General features: G+C 45.7%; 1 protein-coding gene across 4 annotated transcripts in view; it reads right to left on the bottom strand.

The window, feature by feature from the left end:
• Positions 1 to 5513: 5513 nt before the first annotated feature.
• SH3YL1 (SH3 and SYLF domain containing 1) overlaps positions 5514 to 24193 on the bottom strand; it is a gene marked incomplete at its 5' end in the record, with an annotated part of 30869 nt that continues 12189 nt past the window's right edge. For 2 of the 4 annotated variants that reach the window (XM_081264015.1, XM_081264017.1), the window contains 7 exons: positions 5514 to 5933; positions 7813 to 7869; positions 11370 to 11448; positions 11966 to 12128; positions 13555 to 13683; positions 14580 to 14692; positions 22451 to 22515. In XM_081264015.1, coding sequence (XP_081120141.1) covers positions 5743 to 5933; positions 7813 to 7869; positions 11370 to 11448; positions 11966 to 12128; positions 13555 to 13683; positions 14580 to 14692; positions 22451 to 22515 — 797 coding nt within the window. In that variant the 3' untranslated portion in view covers positions 5514 to 5742. Of the gene's footprint in view, positions 5934 to 6431; positions 6771 to 7812; positions 7870 to 11369; positions 11449 to 11965; positions 12129 to 13554; positions 13684 to 14579; positions 14693 to 22450; positions 22516 to 24193 lie in introns of all 4 variants that reach the window. The other 2 variants (XR_014018445.1, XM_081264016.1) reach the window with 2 other exon arrangements.

The raw sequence follows: 24193 nt of genomic DNA, 5'->3' as shown, positions 1-24193 counted from the left end.
AATGATTTTTGAAATCAGTTTTACTCTTATTTACCTCTGCTTTTTAGCAAGAGGATCAGGAGGGCTGTATGCACCCACAGTGCAGAGACAAAGTGAGTCCTGGAGGGTTCAACCATGCAGGTTGCAAGCTGATCTTGCCTGAGCACTGCGTCCTCTCCAAGGACCTACGCTTTGACAGGGCAGAGGGTCCCCTTACTGTGCTGGCTGCACCCATTTCCCTGCAGGCCCCCTCCTCTCCTCACCAGGGACCCCAGGCAATTCTAGGCCTTCTCTCTCTGTCCTCATGTTATACTCATGCCTCATCCACTCTCGTGGCTTCAAACAGCACATGAATACTACAAGTTCCAAATTTGAATCTTAAGCCTCCAAACTCCAGCTCTTATATCAAAATGCCTGTCCCACATTAGTCTTTACACCAGAACCTCCCAGTGGACAGTCCAAAGTTACATTTCTGATGTGCGGTTCTGGAGCTTGGCCTCCCTCACTCTCCCCTTCACTGGATGGCAAATATCTTGCAGACAACAGCCTTGTTATGGCCTGTCTCCCTCTCTCTCCCACCCACGAACACAGTATTTTGTTTACATTCATAGTAGGCTCAGAACTCAACCGATTCTCACCAACTCCATCCTTCCTTTCTTACAGTTCATTTTCAAAGATGCAACCAGGAAAATCCTCCTTAAAGATAAGTCAGGTGACAGCACAACTCTGCTCAAAACCTCAATGGTTATCTTACTCCAGTAAAACTCATGATCCTCCCATGGCCTCAAAGGTGGCCCATACGCTGCCTCCCCTGACCTACCCTCCACACAGGGGCTTCTGTCCGATTCTGGATTTGAGTTGATTCCAAGCCAGGATGGGTGTCACCGAGGACTCTGTCAGAGCAGCAGGCCCCCCTGGAGCAACACCATCTTCCCATAATTTAAGTTTCTCCATGAAATTTGATATGCTGCAATTGTGCTATTATATTTGCTTATGTTGTTATCTTTTCCCAGAAGTCTTAAGCTTTATGGATAAATGTGTCTCCTTTGTTCACTTTTATATTCCTAGTACTGAAAATAATGCTTCTCACAAAGTACATACTAAATATATTAATGATGAGGATGGATGGGTGCAGATGGATGGTGGGTGGATGATGGATGGGTGGATGGATGGTGGATGAATAGTGGTTGGATAGATGGGTGGGTGGATGATAGGTGGGTAGATAGATGAATGATGCAGGGTAGATGAATGATGAGGGGTAGATGGATGGGTACAGAGATGGTGGGTGGGTGGGTGGATGATGTGAGTGGGTGGTAGGTGGATAGTGGGTAGATGAATGGTAGGTGGGTGGATGGTGGATGGGTAGATGGATGGTAGGTGAATAGTGGATGGATGGATGTGTGGGTAGATGGTGGGTGGACAGATAGATGAATGATGGGTGGGTAGATGAATGATGGGGGTAGATAAATGATGGGTAGATGGATGAGTGCAGAGATGGCCAGTGGGTGGCTGAATGGGTGAATGGATGGTAGGTGGGGGGGGCAGAGTGTGGGTGGGTAGATGGTGGGTGTATGGATGCACGGATAGGTGAGTGGGTAGACAAATGAATGATGGGTGGGTAGGTGAATTATGGGCGGTAGATGGATGAGTACAGAGATGGATGGTGGGTGGCTGATGGGTGGATTGATGGTGGGTGGGTGGGTGGATGAGGAAAATGCCACATGCCAGCTCTAGATCAGTGGTTCAGGACTATAAAATGTACCTTGATTCCTAGGGCCACCAGTGACTGGTTTCCCTGGTTTTCTCATCTCTGAACTTCTTCTCTGTCTCCCTACTTCCTATTATTTAAGAGGAAATTCTGATAAGCTCAGTGCAGTGTTTTCTTGTCTGCACCTTGCTGCTATTTCAGTAGCAAAATTGCTTAAACATGGATTTTCATCATTTTAGGAGGAGCCTTCCATCAGAAGTGTGCCTGTGAAGGTGAGCAAGACCCAGCAGCACAAGGTGAGGAAGGGTGAGACAGGTGGGGTAACAGCCATGCCTTCCCACCCTGGGTGCAGCACCAGCCGCAGGAGGCCATACAGGCACCCTTGTGTCTCCCTACACACCATCTTCTGGCATGAGATGTGACATTTGATATTAGAGCCCATTGATGAAACCAGTGCTTACATTGTCTTCAATTTGTTTTTTATGTTGTTCTTATTTTCTAACAGGCATTTCTCTTTCCCGAATCTCCTCAGCAGAATAGCCAAGTTTTCATGGCCTCTTCCAAAGCGCAACCCTAGAGCATTTTGCAGATTGCTGGGCTGTGGGGACAAAAAGCTGAACTGTTTCCCTAAAAACTGAAAGCCCCACCCCCAGAGCCCTGACTTAATCCCAGCAACCCCTATCCCATCTGACCCTCTGACCCTGTGCATGCAGGGACCACCAGTGGGTGTTTACATCCTCTGCTGGAAAGCAGCTCTATTCAGGCAGGCTCTGAGGCAGGGCTGGCTCAGCCTGCAGCTGCACTGGCTTAGAGAATTGCCCACAGTGGGACACTCGGTCATCCATGACCCCCAGGTGACCCCTAAGCACTGAGGAGGCAGTCTGGGGTTCTATCTATGGCCTCTGCTTCCTCCTGTGTGACGGCAGGTAGCCTCTGAGTAGAGGGCAAGGCATTGCTGGTCTGGTGGCCTTCAAGGCTGTGCAGGGACCTGGAAGGCTGCAGGCCTGCTGGAGGGAGCATGTGTGTCTTCAGAGTACAGCCTCTGGCCTGCCCTGTGGTGAGGCAGATCTGGTTAAGGGGCTGCTGAACTAGCTGCCTGACCACTGCCTTCCTCCCCCACTGCAGCCTGTGAGGTCCCCACGGTGGCCCCAGGACCACAGGCCTGCCTGCTCCCTCACAAGGGCACAGTGCGGGAGACCTGGCTCATTGGTGGCTCAAACAGATTTCTATTTATCTTTAATAACTGTTCTCATTCATAAATGTGCCCATCATTTACACTGCTTAGACCTCAGTTTTAACCAGCTATCAGTTTGAATCTACGCTTTCTTTTCTTTCCCTCCTATCTTCTCCATTTTTTAAATAAAATGAAATTGCACTTACAGTTTTGTACTTTGGTTTTTAAATTCAGCAAAATATAACATCTTTTCAAACTAGAAATCACTCTCCATCTTTAACAGATCAGCTTTACTGTGGCATCCTGTGTGAGGACTGTGCCAGGGCACCTGGCAGCGCTAGCACCTCTGATCTGAGACTGATCACTGGTCGGCTACAGCTGTCAGCTAACTGTCAGCAGAAACAGGGTTTATGTTTGAACTGCTCAAACTAAAGCCAGTAGTTTCCAAAGTGAGGCAGGTTATTTTGAAATTTATTGTCACATACAAATGGGTAACAAATATCTCTGGCACTAAAGTGGGTAATCTGTGCGATTCCTAGAGAGCCTTGCATCTTTCAGAGTTCTCTTAAGTTCTTCAAGTACTGAACACAAAATCAAACAAGCTTTCTTGAGATTGCAGAGAAAACTTTAAAACTTTAAAAGCATGGGTTCACATACTGATTCTACTAGTAGGATTTACCCCCAGGATTTATTCCTTCCTCTCAGTGTCTAAAACCACTGCAATGGCTTGTTTTTTCCTCTTTCAGAAATCTATTGTGCTTTCCCTCCACCAGGAGAGCTTCATTCAGTTTGCCTTGAATAAAAAGGTGCTCCAAAAGTACCTGTGGACCAATGACCCGAGTCACCCCTGGGTATCTCCATTTGATCAGTGACAGAGGAAAACTCTCAAAGAGCAGTCACCCGTTCTGAAGCCTGGAGGGCCATCCTCTGTGGCCCAGGGAGGTCTCAGAGCCTTCCAGCCAGGTTTGGGACCAGTGGGCTGTAAGCCTCCTCCTTCAGGGAGGACAGTCTGCCTCATCCCAGGTCAAGTAAGAGAAGCTCCGAGCAGATCCCAGCAGGACTGCAGGCTTAGTGCAATCTGGTTGCAGGGAGGTATTCTGAACTTCATGTTGAGGGGAAGCAGACCTTTCCGCGGCCAGTGAGCTGCTCAGCGCCACACACAGGCAGCAAACTGTGGAGCAAAGGAAAGAGCTTCCTAGTTCAGCCTGACTTGTCCCTAGGGCCCACACAAGCTCACTTGGAAAAACTGCCTAAGCCATTGTATCAGTTAGGGCTCTTTCTGATGCAAAGAAAGGTAGTACTTGCTAATTTATTGGTCTCATGCAATCTTCACCCCCATGCTGTGCACTCTGCACAGGACAGGTATTTACTGACTGCCATACCCCATGCTCTGCATGGGGCAGATATTTACTGCACCACTCAAGAAGCCTGGGTCCTGCCCAGAAGCAGAAGGCTCCCCTTTCTGAGTGTTAGAGGGCTGGCTAACAATCCTTGCCCCAAAGAAAAGTTACCAAGAGAAGCATAACAAATTGATTCAATTGTTCTACACAGGAGTCCTCAGAATGAAGACTCAAAGACCCACCAAAAACCCCAGTTTCATGCTTAGGTTCAGTGAAGAGTGGACAACCGTGCAGAAAGGTGACTGCACAAAAGGTTGCTCTCTGATAGTGGGAGCTGAGGGAACAGCCAGCCAGCCCATCTCTTCAGGTTCTGTTTGGCTTCTGATGCAGCATCCCTTCCTCCAGATCCAGGGCAGGAATGGAGACTCGTGATCTATCACTTTCTGATATAAAAAAAATTTCTTTATGGCCAGTTCCAAGACAGAAAGTCAGAGAACAGGTAAAGATTAGAGTAACACACTTTGAGGCTTAATGGCTGGATTTGGAGGAAAATGGTTTTAGTTTCTATGACCTGCCTCAGGGAAGAAATTCTAGTCTCTGTGCCTGGGGAGAGTGGGAAGCAGGAGGATGGGAGTCAGCAGAGTGCTTCTGAGGCCTTCATCTGGGCTGTTGCTTTCTGAGCCCCAACACCACTCATGATCCTCATAATTCCTGGGAATGACCACAGTCATCCCCCATTGCAACCAGTTTCCTGCAAAAAAAAACGTCAGTGGGGATTTACAGTTGACAACTTTGCACCTGGTATACCAGACCTCTCCATCTTTCCAGTGCTTGTGAGAAGCAGCCTTTCCAAGTGGGCAGCCTCTCTCCCTTGGGGCCAACATTGTGTCTGGGGTAAACATGGGTGAGCGAGCAAGTGGCCCAGGTGTCCACAGGAAAGAACAGGTGCCTCTGCTTTGGCCACGAAGCCCCGAGGGGGGCTGCTGCTCTTCATTTTCACCAGCTCTCGTTTAACCCTCCAAACTGCAGTCAACCCTGATCAAACTTTACCGTGGCTCAGAAGTTCATTGATTGACCCAGTGTTCACGTGACTTGAGCACTGCTACCTGTCCACATGCAGCACTAAGTGCTCCAGGAAGTCACCAGCTGCTCTGAGACAGTTTTGCTAAAACTGTCTGGCTAGACTAGATGTTTGCTGATGTCTGACAGTGAATACAAAAGAACCATGACCACACAGACGGCAGAGTGTTCAATGTTCAGTGGTGCACACAATGAAATCAGCACAAAGAGTTTGAGGTCTCTCAGGTCAGCTGTTATTTTATAGAAAGAAATATCTTGCGTTTTGGATTAACATTTTTCAGGAAAGGAGTATTTTAAAACCCATACTGTACACTGCTTAACTGGGGACAGTAGACCCTGTCATTTACATGTATATATGTAATTGTAATTACACACACACATACACTCACACTCACACACACACACACACACACACATATAGATATGTAATTGTAATTATCAAGGGAGAAAATAACAAAACTTTAATTCATGGTTACATAGTTGGCTGGAAAAATGCCAGTTTGGCCACGAAGATTTCCTTCCCACCAATCAAAATGTGAATCAGTTTTTGATGTAACTATGATTTTGTCTCCAGCTTGGAAATTCAAGTCTCCCGGCTGCTGTCCTTCAAAAGAATACAGCGCTGTCACTTCTATTGGCTGATTTGAACCGCCTGAAATAAGAAAAGGCATTCTGATCATTCTTGCTTTTGAGGGGGAAGTAGCATGTGCAGGTGGGACAGAAGATAATCACTTGAGGGTTAGGATCTGTGGACTGGCACACAGTCTGTGGAAGGTGCGCATCATGAAACTTGAGTTTTTTTCCTTTGAAAAGAGCAAGTGTGTGGCAGTAACATTTCCAAAATTCACATACAAGTCACAACCACACACTATTACATATATAATGAAATGTTTAGGAAATGTATACGGCTATAATTGTTTGAATTTTGACCCATAAAATAACATTATTCATACTTTGCCCATTTTAAAGGAATAGTCATTGCCATGGTCTGAATGTTCCCCCAAATTCCTATGTTTAAGTCCTGCCCCACCAGGTGGTGATCATGAGTGGGATTATTGCCTCAAAATGGGCTCCTGCTAGCAACAAGGGCATGGTGAGGAGTGTGCCTGAGAGCTGGGGTGGAGCTGGCACCACACACGTCTCTGCACACCTTGGTCTTGGATTCCCCTGAAGAACTGCGAGGAGAGAGACTGTCCAGGGTGGCCTTCTGGGGTGCTGTGACAGCCAGGGGGCCTGCTGGGAGGGTGCTCGCTGGGGTGCTCTGTGGCCACCCAGGGGGGCCTGCCGGGAGGGCAGTCCAGTGTCCTTCAAGAGGCGAATGGATAAAGAGAATGTGGTGTAGGTATACAATGGAGTTTGGTTCAGCCATAAAGAAGAATGACATTGTGTTGGTTGTAGGGAGTAGAAGGACCGGGAGAACAGCACCATTCAGTGAAGCAAGCCAGACTCAGAATGCCAAGTGTCCCATGTTTTCTCTCCTATGTGGAAGCTAGAAGGAAACAGGAGGAAAAGGTACCTCATGAGAACAGAAGGAGAGCGGAGGGCCATGGAAGGGGCTGGGAGGGGGGAGGGAGGAGAGGAGAGGTCCTGAGGGTGGCCTTGATGAAGTCACTTCATGTTTGTGTGCAGAGGCGTCACATGAAACCCAGGCCCACCAGGAAAGAGAGTCTGCACACTGTGTCTGCATGATAACAATCTGGGTACCTGATTCCTTACATGAAGTGGCTGATTCCTCACGGGCATTAGTTCTGTGGTATATGGCTTTGTGACCTTATTTACCTTAGTTATTATAGATTAATAGGGCTCTTTAGACCTCGGCGACCATTTGTGAGCCATTCACTTTTATAAGTAACTGCTTAATTCTTTCAAGGAAAATTTCTAAAGATTATTTTAAGTAAGTCAGGTTGAAGGGTTATTTTTTTACTATGGAAAAGCTTAATAAGTTTTATTAAATAGTTCCCAATAACAGCAAAATATTTGAAAGGAAAAAAATTCTTAAAAATATAAAACTCATGGGGCCCAAACTTTCAGAGACTGCAATAGTGATTGTTGGAATGCAAAATTACCAAATGTGTACTCTTCTCACTAGGCACCCAAAGCCCTCTGTGGGCAGCAGCTGGCCCTGTGCAGGTGTGACTGCAGGTGGTGGGCAGTGGTCCTCAAGAGCTCAGGTACCCTCATCTCCTCAGATTAGAAGCCAGTGAGAGCACACAAGCACCATGTTTTACAAGAAGCACTTTTGAAACGAATATGGACATCCTATAAACCACAGGGGATGAAATATGCTCTCAAGATTTTCCCCAATCTACCAGATTGATTAGAAAGTTTGATTATAAGATGGATGAGTCACTCTTTTTAAAATTATATATATACATTTAGTTGTAGATGAACACAATATCTTTATTTTGTTTATTTATTTTTATGTAGGGCTGAGGATCGAACCCAGTGCCTCACATGTGCTAGGCAAGCACTCTATCATTGAGCTACAATCTCAGCCCATGAGTCACTCTTAATAATTTTTTGTTACTTACCAACAGTCTCATGATAGCTGGAAAGCTCAGGATACAGTTTATATTCATTTCTGTTACCTGCAAAAAAGGGGGGAGGATTTAGAAAGGTAATTAGTGTGTACTGTATCATAAAGCACACAGAAAGGCCAAATCCTGCTCTTGTCCCTCAATCACCTTAAGACGCTGTACAACAGTAGGAAACCAATATTCAGTCGTGCTGTAAGTCAAAAGGTATACCTGAACAAACCCACCAGATATACCAAGTTCAGGAACCCAGTACCTATGACACAAAATATCTGTTTCCAGAAGCAGCCATGAAAAAGCTAAGTGAACAAGACTGTCAGCCCAAGCCAGGGACTTCTGAACATCCCCTGGCTTACCCTAGCACTCACTTCAACCTTCAAATCATATTTCAACCTTGATGCCACTTGTCTCAAAATGTTATAGTAATGTGTTAAATTGTATTTTTATGTAGCATTTCCTACAACAGAAATCTGTATGTAAATTTACTTTTTAAATTTAAGTAAGCACAGCTTCTATTAAATAAATTCTTATAATAGATTGAGTTATCATTATAATTGCTATTTATAGATGATTGATCAAAATTTAAGCATATTCTGAACTCTGTTAGCTTACTAAACATAAAAGTAAAATTGTATTTGAAAAGCATCTGTATAGATGAATGAGGCTTTAAAATTCATTCATTTGCACAGGGTCACTTCTTCTCATTGTTGGAATGACATCGGCTCAACATCCATTCATGGTTTAGTGCACTTTTCTATAGATACAGGTGCTCAGAGAGGTTCTTTTTGTTGGAAGATGAGCCTCACTATGTTGTCCTCCTGGGCTCTATGATCCTCTTGCCTCAGCCTCCCAGGTGCTTGGGACCACAGGTGCCACCCCCCCCCCCCCAATAGGAAAAGTGGTTTTTATAAAAACTAGAGAAGACTAGAAGGAGAGAATTTATAGCAATGTAACTGAATTATTTTATAGCCCTTCTTAGAAGCCAAAAAATAATTTAAAAAGCTCACATTTATCATTCATCAAAACAACATATTTGTAAGATAATAAAACATTATATAACTTTTGTTTAGGTGATGAATAGCTATTTGATTTTTTAAAAAATAATTACTATATAATGAGACTATGAACTACTATTTTCATTATAAAAGTAGATAAATTTCAGTTAGGTTCTTCCTCAATTTTGTTGAATATAAAGAAACAGAAATCACTCCGAGGAGGCTCTACTGTCCACCAGAACCATTCGCTCAGGACACTGGTATCACATCCATGTTTCAAATTGGCCTGCTTTTAGGGCTGCATGCAATTTCACTTGGTGAGAATCAGCATGCTTGAGAGTTTGCTTTTCCTCTTCACATACAGAAAACAGGGCAGAAGATGCAGACGGAGCCTGTACACAATGCCCAGTGGCTGGCTTGGAGGAAGAATTCCAGGACCTGGAATCTGGAAACTGCCCTGAGAGATGCCTGAGCCCACAGGTCCTGGCTGGCATCTCTGTGAACCCTGAGGACGGGAGCACACCTTGGCGCTCAGGCAGTAAGACACAGTTGCAAATGCTGGTGGGCAGGACAGATACTCCAAGGGATGTGCTTTAAGAAACTGACTAGAAATAATTTGGGGTGAATGACCAAATTTCAGACCAGCAAAATGTGCGCCCCTTGTGATTTTCTGTACCCTGGTCTGGAAATGGAAAAGTGTATTCCACTCACAGGAAGGGCACAGATCCAGGAAGGCCCACTGGGAGACACGGTACCACAGCAAGGCAGAAAGGACCCAGGTCTCCAGGTGATTAATTACAATACTGTGGCATGAACATGAGTTCATAGTATGATTTCAACTAGAACTGAAAGATGGCAGAGGAGGAAATGCTTGGTAAATGATCTTAACATACAGGAAGAACAAGTATCCAGGAATCAGAAATAAAAATAGCACAAGGAATCCTGACATAGGAAGACCTTTGTAACCATGATTAAAACACATAAATTCATAAAAACTAGATGGTTAGGCAAATTTTTACATAAAAATTAAAGCTCTCAATTAGTAAAACATGAAAAATAAAAAACACATAATAAATGTAAAAAAAAAAAAAAAACTACTGAAACCCAATGACAAAGCCACTGAAACATAGATCATTTTCAAAAATTGAGAAGGCAACAAACATTCCATTAGGAAACAAGGAACCAAGGAAATGAAAAGACTGCTCATACAAGAGAAATTCTGAACACTGGCAATGTGAGAGGGTCGACTTCACAGTGATGGGGAAGAAAACTTCCAGTCTTGACGTTCTCAGACTTGAGAAGGCTCCAGAGCCAAAAGCTGTGGGAAGGGATGTGAACATTTTGAAGGTAATGTCATTCTGGGAATGTCGTGGCGGGTGTGTATGTGGTGGTGAATGCGTGGGGGAGAGCGAGGTAGGGGGAGAAAGTGGGAAGAATGTAGGTGGGCAGTGTGTGGGGCGAGCACCCATATATCCTGGGGATGTTTGGGAAGGGGAATGTGTCTGGTAGAATGCTCATAGTGGAGCGTGTTTCAGGTGGACTGTGTGTGTGACAGGGAAGGTATATGATGCGGAATGAGCGTGATCAGGTGTGGTTGTGGTAGAGAATGCTAAGAACCCATGTGAGGGAGCTGGGCTGAAAACTGGAGAAAATAGACGTGAAACAGGACTGAGGAGTCTGAGAAGGAGCTTTCTACTCTCTGAAGAGCTTCAGTACATTTTCTAATCCTCTTCCCACAGTAAAAGTTACACACTCATATGCAATCTCTCCTTCTATACGGAAATCCACTAACAGCAGAATCTTTGAGTTGTGCTCCAAAACACTGCAGCACAGTGCCTCTTATATAATAATTGTCCATTACATGAAAGAGCACCAACTTTAGTATATTTCTATTTATAGTTAACTTGTATTTATGAAAAACAGGAGTCTCAGAGTTACCATCATACTGATAGATAGTAAAGACCCAAATTGGATGTTTTATAAACTTCACCTAGTTTAACAAGCACCTAGAACGTCCTGAGATCCCAGGAATAGGTGGTAAAAATAATACTCAGAAACATAGGTGTGAGGGCTGGGGTTGTGTGTGGTTCAGTGGTAGAGTGCTTGCCTAGCATGTGCGAGGCACTGGGTTCGATTCTCAGCACCACTTATAAATAATAAATAAAAGTCCATCAACAACTAAAAAACTTTTTAAAAAGAAAAGAAACATAGGTGTGAGAACATACCCCAGAATAGGTTTATGTGTTCAAATTGGTAAACCTCAGCTTGACAAAGTACAGGCGGGTGGGCTCATTTCAGAAGAAAAGACAAAGTAAATGGTAAAACTTGAAAGATATAACTCTTTGTAGCTTTAAGAAAGCATCTCATGAGTGAGAACAGAAGTTTTCAAAATCACATGGCTGAGAACTCAGGATACAGAAGAGACCCAGCGTTTTCTTTTTTCTTAATACGCCATTACTTCTTGTATTTGAAAAGTGCAACAATGTTGCTTGAAGTCTTAACAAACTACTTATTAATTACTTAATTATAATGTACTTAAATTGCAACAAGAGTAGGTACTTTGAGAGCTGGAGCTCGGCTGGGCTGCTGCAGATGACCCCTGTGGTCTTGAGGAGGGCTTTGGAGGTAATTCCTTAGCCTGCAAGGAATGACAATAGGACATAATTCTTCCGTCCAGTTCACACTTAGCAACATAGGATGCTTTTGCGTTTAACAAGTCTAAGCAGCAATGTTGCCCCATGCACTTACTGAGGTGGCACACTCGGAGCTGACAGGGACCTCTGGCACTGGGAACGAGTAGGCCTGGGTGGGAGGGGGGCTGGGCGCAACTGGACAGCCCAGGGGAGGGCAGTGACCTCATGCACTGTGCGGCAAGGGCCAGGCTGTACAAAGGGCTGTCATGGGACGTGGTGAAACACCCACCGAGTTCGGGGATGTGAGCTTGGCACGGGGTCAGTGTGGCTGTCCCCCCCTTCAGGAAGCCTGGCCTGAGATGGCACGTCAGGGTCACGTGACACCGTCACACTCACTGCCCTGCAACTGAAGTCACACGGGAAGTGGAGGGGTCATGGGGCCTGACACCAGGGACAGAGGACAGAGGGTTCTACGGAGGGGATTTCTGGGACGCGAGGAGACCAAGGGCGAAAGCCCAGAACCTTGTGTAGCTCCCTGGCTGCTCTCCTGGCGTTGGTGCGCTGCGCCTCGCTCTCGTACTTCTGGGTGAAGGAATCAAGAATCTCATAAAGATCTTCGGCTTGTGCAGGTCGTGGCACGTCTCCAAATAAGATGTCACAGGCTCGAATGTCCTGGCAGTAGAATCTGAGAAGAACAGGCCATTAAGAAAGTTGTTTCTGCAGGCACAGGAATGTCTCTTCTGCAGCCATGCGCGGTGGCTCCCGTGGGCCGGCCTCCCCAGCCGTCCTGTCCCGCTCCGCAGTCCCCTCAGGTTGCCTCCAGAGGCAACTGCCCTGAGTATTCTGACGCGCACCCTTCCTCCGCAGGCACAGAGAGCACACAGACACATTCTTAGGCATCTACCACACACATCTACATGGAAAGGGTTACAGAAATCACAAAATCGTGCAGTTTTATAGGTTTTTCCCTTTAAGTTAGTTTCTTCAAAAATGGTACCTATACACATGGCTGTGTGATTTCTTTAAAATGTTTAAAATGTTCATTTTGTTAAAATTAAATAAAGATTTGTCTTATATGTTTGGAAGTCCTGAAGTTCATTAAGGACTATATTTGTCTTAGTAGAACTTTAGTGGAAATGTCAGCCAGAGACCTGGAATCAGAAGTTGATGAAGCATTCTTAAGTCCTATTTCTCAGACCACTGAATCCAGCAATGAGAACTCTGGTTGCACAGCATAAACGGCCCTGTGTCCTCACTCTGCCCACCAACACCGCTTTCGAGTGGCTCCCAGACGCTTTAATGTGAGGTGTGCTACTGAGTTCTCTTGTCCCCTGTGGGGGCAGGTCTGTTCCTGGCCCTGGGGAAGCTGTGCCAAGCAGCACTGCCTGGGTCACAGGCAGGCCGTCTGGGTCTCCCTGGGGTTCTGGAAGTAGCCTGCCCTCAGTCTCAGCCACAACCCTAACTGGACTAAAGATGGGCAACATCCAGGAGCGGCTGGGAAAACTCTCCAGAGGTCAGTTAGAGAGCAGCCTTCACCGGTAAGTACTTCCAAATGCTTTTTAAAAACCAAGCTGTATTTCTAATTAATATTGGTCTCCATTTGATAAGGAGGGAAGGCAAGGGCAGAGTGTAATAGCAGAACATCTCTCACAGTGAGGCCCATTCATTTGACCTGCAAGTTTAACGCGAAGCCCTCCCTGGACCTTTACAAACATGTTGAAGTGGGGTCTCTGGCCAGCAGAGAGCTGTGTGGCAGCCAGTGAGTGCTCACTGTCTTTAGGGTGGGAGTGAAAAGATAACATGCTGCCACCTTCCTTGATGGGACAAAGGACAAGCATGCCTAGAAGACTGTTGGAGGCAGAAGGTATATGTGAACAATGATAGTGTTGGAGCGATGCAGTTTTCTTCTTTTTTTTTTCTTCTAAATTTTCTATAAGTATATATTACTTTTATCTTGTATGTTTCAATATAAAATATATGTTTAGAGTCACACCTCATTATATTTAAGAAAACATACATAGGTACTCTGTAAACTAAAGAGCTGTATCAGTTTTGAACTATCATCTTCTTGTCACCTTCTAAGTCATTTACAATCTGCAGCATGAACTTACTTCCGGTTAGTTTCTTTCCTTTCAATTAGACAGCTCCCTTCTAGAGAGATGCCTGCGAAGAGTCCCCTGGACTTGCAGTATGTGAAGACAGCTGCAGAGCTCCTCAGGGCCACATTTCCTTCCAGGTTCCTGAAAAGAATGGAGGCCTGAGATGACAGCACCATACAAGCATGTGAGGAGCTCCCCCTGGCACTCACTCCAGGGGGTCTGGCAGGGTCACTTCCTGATGGCTGCAAGACAGCTTTGAGGTGCCTATAGGGAAAGCAAGGCCACCAGAACAGACAGAGGGTGCCTGACTGGAGCCCTGCTCTGCAGAGGATGCATGGAAAGCTGACATCTTTTAGACATGGAAACAGCTCCAGAGAGTTGAAGAACTGGGTGCAGTATGCACACCTGTAAGCCCAGTGGCTTCTGAGGCTGAGACAGGAGGACTGCAATTTCAAGGCCAGTCTCAACTACTTAGTAAGGTGAGACCTTGCCTCAAAATAATAATAATAATAATAATAATAATAATAATAATAATAATAATAATAATTGAAAAAAAAGAGTGCTGAAGAGCTTGATTTCAACTAACATCGTATCACTTTCATTAAAATACATGCCTTTCAGATGATTTTTCTGTGTGACTTTCTTAAATGTGAAATTTTCCTACACTGCTTAATTAACCCAAGAGGAGCACTTCATCAACAGAGAAGGAAAATATGCAACTTCAATGTTGTGAATATCCCCCACTTCAGCACTCAGGACTCAGAAAGAGGCTTCCCTCTTCTGGCCCTGCTATCCTTTACCACCCACCGACCTTCCTCAGAGCTCATGGTGAGTGTTGTTCTGTGTTCTGTGCTGGCTGTTTCGTGTCTTTTTTTTTTTTTTTTTTTTGCATTGGCTTGATAACCATCTCTGGCAGATGCAGAAATCATAAGTTTGTCTATTTTAATTAAAATTTCATCTCAATGCAAAAAAAAAAAGGAGTTTTTAAGTCTTTACCGCCTTTGATATCTATTCTAAAACCACTTTATAAACCTTACCTTCCCAAGGGCCCAACAGCCACAGTACAGTTCCCTCCAAGTGTCAGATTCCCACCTTTCGCAAAAGCTTCAACAGCTCTATCATAGTTCAGAATTATCACCAGATCCGATACCTACAAGGTAAAACCAGTTTATTTAAAAAGTTACAACTAAATATCATTTAAAATAAGGTCGATTAAAACTCAAACAAATCCTAATGTAATGTAGTAAAATTTCATGCCAACAGAGAACAGGAAGCCAATGTTCTGAGCTGAGACACCACAAGTGCACAGGTGGCACCCCAAGCCCTCAGGCCCCAAGCACTAGATCTGTGCTCCAGGGGCACCTGGCTCTACTCCTTGCTCCAGCCAGCACCCAGGTGTAGGAGGCTACAAGCTGCCACTCCTGTTGCCAGGACCGACCAAGTGGGGCAGGAGGGAGGTATCTACATGCCCTGTGATATCCTCCACTACTCTCTCCAGGAGAGCCAGACTGGAATGGTGTGTGTATGAAGTGTGTCCCAAGAGCTCATGTTTGAGATGGTGCAGGAGTGCTCAGAAGTGAAATGATTAGATCTTGAGAACGCTCCCCTAATCAGCACAACGATCCACAGCTGGATTAACTGGTAACTGTAGGGAGGCTGGTTGGGGCTCGAGGAGGTAGGTCACTGGGCATATCTTTGAGGTTTATATTTGTTCCTGGTGAGTGGAGCTCTCCCTCTCTGCTTCCTGGTGGTCATGTTCTGAGCTGTTTTCTTCCACCACACTCTTCCCCATGATATCCTTCCTCACATGAGCCCAGAGCTATGAAGTTGGTGTTTATGGACTGAGATCTCTGAAACAGTGAACCCAAATAAAGTTTTCTTCCTTTAATTGTTTTTGTCAGGTTTTTTTGTCACAGTAGTGAAAAAGCTGACTAAAATACAAACCCAGGAACCTAGGAAGCTGCAGTGGCAGATCCAGGCAGCACCCACATAGTGCTCTGGGGGAAGCTGCATGCACACCCCCAGGGAAGTGCAGCCAGGCACTTGGCCATGGATGTTCACAGTGCAGGAGTAACCTGGTTTCCATTAGCAATGCCCAACTACTGGGAGTTTGTTTTCCTCTAAGTAGAAGGAAAACCTGGGGTAAGAGCCAGCTGACTGCTCACTGCAGGTCCTGCTGTGCCAGAGCCCAAGGTTAGAAAAGTTAATACCCCCTTAAAGCTTCCCACAGGGCCATGCAGCAACCCAATGGCCATGTGCACCAGGCAGCTGGAGGCAGTGTGATCTTGTGGGGACTACTGAGCCACTGGAATCCCTGGTTTCCTCTATATAACATGGGCATAATCACAGTAGCTGCATCTGTAAGGCCATCTGAGGATGAGTGGGAATCATGGTGAAGCCTGGAGTAGTCCCCACATCTCAAAAAGCACAGAGGCCAAGCCAACCTTGACAGATGTTTTGACTTGCCCATTCTTTACTCTCTGAATGTTTTCAAACCAATGCTTTTGTTGACCTACAGAAAAATCATGTTATTACCAAAGGAGACTGTACTTGAAAGGACCAGATGGAGTTCCTGGTACAAGAGGCTGCTGACCCATGTGAAAGGCTTCCCTGTGGCACCTGCCAAGCACTACTTTCACTTCACATACAGGCCATCTCTGAGAAATGGGGTTGAATGACTTGGAGCGACTTGCATTTTCTCTCAAAGCTAAACCCTTTGGCAGTGATCACAGCCTGTGCCTCACAGGCACTTGCAGATGACAAGATGGCCTGGGTCTTGCGCTGTGTTCAGCATCCACACCTGGAACATGTACACCTGCCCAGGACCTTGCAGCTGCTCTAGTTGCCCTGTCCTGCTCGGGATGTCTCAGTTAAGCATGGAAATGCTCTAAGAGGCAGTTAAGGAAAAACATCAATCTCTAATCTTCTATCCGTCTCTGTTTGGTTCCTTTGAAATGGGAGTAAAATGATCCCGTGTTCTTTCGTAATACCACTAATGAAGCAGAGAACCAGCTCCACAGACAGCTCGAGCAGCACGTGAGTACCAGCAGCCCCAGGCTTATTTCTGGGGAGAGAAATAAGCACAGAATGAGGAGCAGAACAGGTTCCTGCAGGGGCACCGGCAGGAGGAACACTGCCATAGGGTGAGAAGCCATGAGAAAATTTGATAGGTGCTTCCTTGGTATTAATCAATAAGATGCCAGTTTGTCAATTAAACAAATCTGTAACTCTAAGGATTAAACATAACCACCACCAGCAGCAAAACCTGGAGGGATGTCTTCTGAAGCCAACTCCTCTCTGCAGCTGCTGCTTGGAAGCCTGCTGGGGACTAGCACCACCTACCTCTGCCCCTGCTGCCATTTCCAGCTGAGAGTCTGGCTTGTATGTGAATTGGGGCTGCCAACTTGGGCACCAGTTAAGGCCTGGGGTTCCTGCATGGCTCTGTGGGAAGCTTCCTGCCCACCTGCACAGCTAAGCTGCTCTTCCCTCCCCAGTCTTTGAGCTCTTCTTGGATAGGTGAGAGCTCCGGGGTGGGCCCCAAGGTGGCCTTGCTCCCAGCATGTGGCCAGTTTTACTGCAGAACAAACCTGGGACCTCTCCCAACACATTCCACTCCTTACACAACAGGTCCTTCACACACTGGCCTCTAACAACACCATTCTTCAGCTAGAGCCCAGCGGCCTTCCTCCTTAGGAAGGCAGAAGATCAGCTCTCCTTGGAAGAAGTCGAATCGTTTCTTCAAACTCCAGCGAAAGCAGGATTTCCCAGAGTTACTAATGCAATGTGAACTCTGAATCTGGTACAAAAGACGATTGGATAGATCCCTACCCAATCCAATACTGTCCCCATAACAGGTCCCACAACAGGCCACTCTGGGCCTCTGTGACACTGTTCCCTTCACCTCTCTCAACCATCTCTCTTTACCAATCTCTCCTACCCAAAGGACTTTCCCCACCCAAACTACCCCTTATTCCAGATGTAGGCAGCCATTTATTCACTTAGAGGGCTACTCAGTACACTCAATATCCAAAGGAACAGGGAGTCGGTACCCAACTCCCACCTGGCAGAATCTGAGGTCCAAACGTGTTGACCGTGCCTGTGGCTCTGGCAAGGTGCAGGGTTCCTGGTGTGTACAGGCCAGGATGAAGCTGTGGGTGGTGAAGGTTCCAGTTACTGCTCAGGAGCATCAGGCAAGCTGCCTTTGCTAAAGCCACACCCTGTCCATAGCCCTAGTTGTCAGTTATACACTCGGACAGCAAGGCATGAAAAGAACCACATTAAGATTTCAGTCTTTCTCTACGAGGACTCTCTCAGCATTAAGCCCCGGTGCTCTAAGGGTTGGTTCAGGAAGATTCAATACTTGGCCCAATGTTCTAGGGCTAAAAGAAGAGCTAAAACTGAACTTCTCAGGTGGACTCTCTACCCTGTCTATGGTACATCTGCCAATCAAATGCCCTCTGAAGATGGAGGGTCTTGGAGCAGCAGGAAGTTGGCTCAACACACACTTAAAGGGGGAATGCTTCCAGAGCAGTGCAAAGAGTCCCCACAAATCAACAATAACTTGAAAAATAATTAGAAAAAGCACTTCCCATCTGTGGAAACTGCCCCACAGGCAAGCAAAGTCAACAAAGTGATACACACTCAGGAACTCTGTTCAGACTTGGCCAAGATCGCTGTAGCTGGTGACACTGGTGCTACATACACAGCCCAGGTTCGGCTGGTGGGCCACCCTACAGGATAGTGGCACAACGACACAGCCCCTGGCCCCAACTTGTTGTTGCAGGAGCTGCAGTCCAGGTCAGTGTCTGCAGCCCCTCCTCAGGCCCCTCTACCTGTTATGGTTTGATGTGAGGTGTCTACCAAAAGCTCATGTGTGACAATTCAAGAAGCATCAGAGGAAAAAGGATTGGGTTGTGAGAGTCTTAACCTAATCAGTCAACTAACCCCCTGATAGGACTAACTGAGTGGAACTGAAATGGTGGGGTGTGGCTGGAGGAAGTAGGAATTGGGGACATGGATTTGGGGTATATATTTGTATCTGGCAAGTGGAGACCTCTCTCTCTGCTTTCTGATCATCAAGTGAGCTGCTTCCCTCTGCTACACTCTTCTGCCATGATGCCCTGTCTCACCTTGATCTCCAAGGAATGGAGCTAATTGTCTATGGACTGTGATCTCTGAAACTGTAAGCCCCCAAATAAGCCTTTCTTCCTCTACAGTTGTGCTGGTCAGGTCCTTTACGTGGCAGTGGAAGAGCTGACTAAAACACAACCTGTGTGGCAGAAGCCTACCCAGGAGTCACAGGGCCCATCCTCCTTGGTCTGGCTCACCTGCAGTCACGAGTTCTACCCAGAAGACAAAAGGCTGTGACTGCCCAGAGATGCTTGAGTCACGCTAGTGAAGCAGGCCACTGTCCCAGCCTCCAGCTCTGGAGGAATGGCATGGAGATTTTGGCCAGAGAGAAGTGCAGACTTCAATCACAGTTCCAAAGTTCCCTGGGGAAGCAAGCTGAACTGAAGCAGAGTTGGCAAAGCTCAGGGTGCTGTGGCAAGACAAGGTCTCTGAAGACACAGTAAGAAGCAGCTGGAGCTCCACGAGAACAGTGGAGCAATATGTTGAGGATGAAGCCATCAGCAGGCTAACACCCGAGTGACATCAACAGTCAGTCAGACAGCTCCACAGAGACCAAGGAAGAGCCCTGCTGTCTGTGCACCCACGCCTGCACCTTTCCAGGAGCAGTTGACGGATGCACTGAGACAGCCCAGCAGCATCACTAACTGAACAAGTCCTCAGAATCAGCTGCACTCACTCTTACTGTAAAGAGACTGTCAGGGTCTGGACATCCTGAGGTGACCAAGCGACTTCCAGGCAGATCCTTATCATAGAGTGTACACAGGACTAGGATGGCTACAGAGAAGAACTAGGTAAGCACCAGATAACACAACCCTAAACGCCATCCCATGTGTGGCTCCTTGACAAAGTGTCATTAAGTGACAAGGATGCATGACCCAAATCATGGGTTTTCAATAAAAATTATGAGACAAGCAAAGAAGCAGGAGAACATGACCCAAACATAGAAAAGAGAAAAGCAAACATGAGTCACTGCCTTTCCCACTTAGCAGACAGAAATTGTTCAAATTATGTTCAAAGAATTATATGATTAAGAGGCAAACTCTGGAAAAGGAGAACATTGCCTCAAAGATAGAGCACTTCATCATTCCTCAACTGGTACAGACAGAGGCCACATGAAGAGCAAGGAGAAGTCCTGGGATTGAAAGCAGGTGACAGATATGAAGAATCCCCTAGAGGGATCAACCGCAGAGCTGAGCAGGCAAAACAGAGTCAGCTATGTAAGGACAGATCCATAGAGAACCTTAAGACTAAGAGAAGAAGGATGAGCAGATGTCATCACCACGAGGTACAAGGTGCCAATGGGGATGCCAGCACCATAGGGAAGAAACAGAGGTCACTCTCCAAGAGGCCATGACTGGAAACATCCCCAGCTGATGACAGGAGCAGACAGTGTTCCCAAGCAGAACAGTGAGCCCTGAGCAGGCTAGATGAGTGGAGATCCACCCCCACACACAACTGCAAAGTGCTGGAACATGGAGAAAAATCTCAAAGGTAGCAAGAGAAGGAGGACTCACCATGTGCAAGGAACCTCAGCAAGATGCATGCAGGTTTCCCACCAGGGACAGCGGAGACTGGGAAGCCCTAAGATGGCAGATCAGATTTCTGAAGGGTAGACTGTCAGCCCAGAATCCAATACCAGCAAAATTGCCTCTGGAAATGGAGGTGAAACTAAGACGTCCCCAGACCAAAGGAAAAAGAACTGGGGGATTCTGTTGCTAGTAGACCCATTTTACAAGTGCTGCCAGTGACAGCTCCTTAGGTTGAAGCCAGGGGCCCTAGGTAGCAATCAAAACCATATAAAGCAGAGCACTGGCAAAGACAAGCATGGAAACAGGAGCAGGAGTGCACACGCCTCTCTCCTTGGTCCCTGACCTGAGTATAACGCACAGTTTGAAATGCCTCCTGTGAACTGTGTTGCTATGCCTGCAACTGAGAAACGCAATGTATCTGCCACCAGCAAATCAAAGGAGTGGGCAGGGGCAGGGCTGAGTTGCAGAATGGACACCACACCTTTTGTCCCCTGGAATCCACAGGAGCAGCCATGCAGGACCACAGGTGGCAAGTTAGAAGGCCCATAGTGGGATCAGAAAATAAACACCTGCTCTCAATTCTTCACTTGATTTCTTTAAAGACATGACATTATATAACTGCCAACTGTAAAATGTATAATTGGGCTTATAATTATAGATGTAATAACACATTCATATCAAAAAAAAAGGAGAAAAGGGAATATGACTAAATAAAACAACAATTCTGTGTCTTACAGAATAATGCTAATATAAATTTGAAATAGTTTTTGCTAAGATGTGTTGTAAACTCTACAGCAACCACTAAAATATGACTCAAAAATAATAAAAAATCAGAAGAAAAATACAACTTTAGATAGAGAAAACATGAAATGTCAGACACCCATCAAATGATACTGATAATACCAGGACACATAAATGGATTAAACGACCCAACTGAAAGGCAGAGACTCTCAGGCTAGATTAAAAAAAAAAATGCCACCACATGCTGCTATGCACACTGCAGATCCAAGCTCCTGGCAGACGGCATGAGGGCAGCTTCAGGGAAGAGGCAGGCTGTGGTCTTTCTAGCCTCCTTGCCCATTCCGACCCAAGCAGACAGAAATGCTGGCTGGGGCTGGTCTGAGACCAGAAGGTGAATGCTGTCATATCTGTACTGAAAGCTACACAGACTTCCTGCTGTTGCTGGAGAGTGACTGACAGCTCTGGCATCACTGCCCCTTATCATCTCCAAGGGTTGGGCTCAGAGCAGCAGTCTGACCACATTCAGAAAGCTTAAAGTAGGTTTCCAAATGTTGGGAAATGCTTTTTATTATCTCTACTGAAATTAATACCTTAAAAAGCTAGTAATTATCATTTATGCCTGTTGTTTAAGTGAAATTTCAGAGTTGATTCCCATTCTGTCATGAGGATAAGCTTTGCAATCAAAAGTTCTAAATATGACAAGCTGAGTAACAATACAACCATTCCAAGTGCTTTTCATGTATAAACCCATTTATTCACTCATCAGTTTAAAGCCAGAGGAAGGCTATTTTCACCTGTTTCACAGAGGGAAAAATTAGGCCAAATCATGAAAGACAGCTCAGGAAGAACTGACTGAAATGTGAAAAGAAATGATTTCAGCACATCAGGAGATCTGATTTACCAAGAACTTAGTAGTAAAGCAACAGATGAAACTCTAACAGCATGGATGAGTTGACGCCACACCTTTGTTGTTGTTGTTGTTGAGGATGAAGCCATCAGCAGACAGACTTGTAAACAGGGACACCCCAGTGTGTAATTCCTAGTCATTGATAACCTCCATAATTATGAGGAGATAAGTCATACACAGAAATAACATGTGCTAGCATGCACTTCCAGAATTTGAAGGAAACTGTGTTTAACCACAGATGGTGACGCCCTGTGTGGAGCCCGCCCACCTAGGGAGTAAGCAGTTTTGCAGTCGGTGACCCACAACTGCCAATGCCAACAACCATTTGTCAGACCCTCCTTCCAGGGAAAGGAACAAAAGCTTCCTAGGGGAGTCAGAAGAAGGTGGATGTGGTCAGGGTCTGCACACACAGGTATGCCTCAGGTGAGATCTCTAGCACAGAAAAAAAAAAAAAAAAACAAAGGGGAAGCCGGGGAGGGGGTGCAGAATGAGAATAAGGGGGAACCATTCCCCAAGACATTGGACTAGAAGCCAAGGGAAACCTATGGCTTTCACATGTTGAGACTCAAGGGCCTCAAGGACACACATGCTACCCACTCACCTCGATTCCTATTTCAAATCCCCCGCCAAGCCCAGCTATCCCAATGGCTGAAGGTGCAGACCACGCTGATAAAACAAAAACAAAAGCATACGGTAACATTAAACACCCCTGACATATGAACGACTGTGGAAATATAACAAAATGTAAAAGATGGCTTTTTAAAATTACTTAGGTATTTCTCTATGCATTTGAAAATATTCTTTAAAAAGCATATGCAATCTTCTAAAAGCTGAAGATACTTCAAAGGTGTTAGATGCATACTATGGGTTTGAGACTCACAGACTCACGTCCTCCAGCTCCCCGCCAAGATGTATAACCCTCCCTGCCAACATGCATAACTCCAACTATTGTGCTGTCTGCTATCTTCAGCTGCCAACATTTGTACCACTGAACCTCAACTCTAGTCTTTGGATACAATTTCATCATAGACAAAAGGTATCAGAGGATTCAAGAGTTCATTTTCACTCCTGGGGTGAACTAATACTGAATTCTTTTCATTGTCAATTCTCAGGGCAGGCTCTTGTTCCTAGTAGAGCACAAGTTACAGACAACAAGTTCAAGATCATTAGAATTCTAACAAGGGAAGTTTCTTTACATTTGGAAACCAAGTGCAATAATTCCATGTGCCATGATATGGTATATTTTAGGATTTTTGTGAATTTTCCTCAATATAAAAAGTTATGTTAAGCGAGTCTAGAAAGTTGGTGGGGGTGGGAAAGCATGAGAAAGGCCTTCTCAGGCTCACTCTCTGCCTCAGCAGGCTGATTAAGGAAGTCAGTCTGATAATGCCAAAGCTACTTCTTACTTATGCTGGAGCTGCCCTGGCTCACAGGCCCCTGGGAGGAAAACTCATTCTGTCTCGCTGCAGTTTTTAAATCCCCCCCCCCACCTGGTATGCAGCCACTGCTCAGGATGGAGAGGAACTGAGGTTCTGGAATGGTAGAAAGGTGAGTTGGAGCTGATAGGCCCCCAGGGCTGGGTGCGGGTGGGTCCTGCACCAGCTCTGCCCAGGGGGGCCATCCAGCTCCAAGAACTTCCTGCAGATACCAGTCCCACCTGACAGGAAATCCTCAGAGAAGCTATATTGCTCAGCTTTACTGTTGAAAAGTCTTCCCATGAACAGTGGGCAATGCTTTTTGTTTTCAATTTTTGAAGATTAGGCTTTTTAAGATTATTTTAACGTTTGTGAAAATAAACTCTTTAATTAACAATTAAACAGTTTTGATCTACATGTTTCTTTGAACTTTCACATGAAGGGTTTGAAGAGGGAAGATGCTTGATGGATACGATACAGTGGTTTGCAGACTAGGTCTTGCGGTGCAGCCCCAAATCACAGCCACACATAGAGCTGTGACGCCAAGCCACACTTCAAGAGAGCCTCAGTTTCCCAGGGGGCGTATGGAGGAAACAATGAGTCCAACCATCTGAAATTTAAAGAATGTGTGTTCCACGAACACTCCTATTTATTGTAAGTGTAAATTACTATGTTATAAAATATCTATTAGCAGAGCAGTGTGTTCCTATATGATGGACAGCAAATGTCAAAGCACAGTAGAGGCACTTTGGTGGTCACAACACCTGCATACATTATAAACACTGCTACAAGTGTTGGTTCTTGGGATTCATGGCAAATACACTTTGACTTCATCTCTGAGAGGTAAAGTAGATTTCACCCCAGAAAGTAACAGCCAGTTAGACTGCCTGGGTAGGTTCTCCCTTGGTGGTTCTTCAAACACTGCAGAT

Source organism: Spermophilus citellus (assembly GCF_964194105.1).
Source record: "Spermophilus citellus genome assembly, chromosome: 13".
Classification (NCBI taxonomy): Eukaryota; Metazoa; Chordata; class Mammalia; order Rodentia; family Sciuridae; genus Spermophilus; species Spermophilus citellus.
The sequence above is the reverse complement of the archived record's forward strand: the minus strand, read 5'-3'. Positions and strand labels throughout refer to the sequence as shown.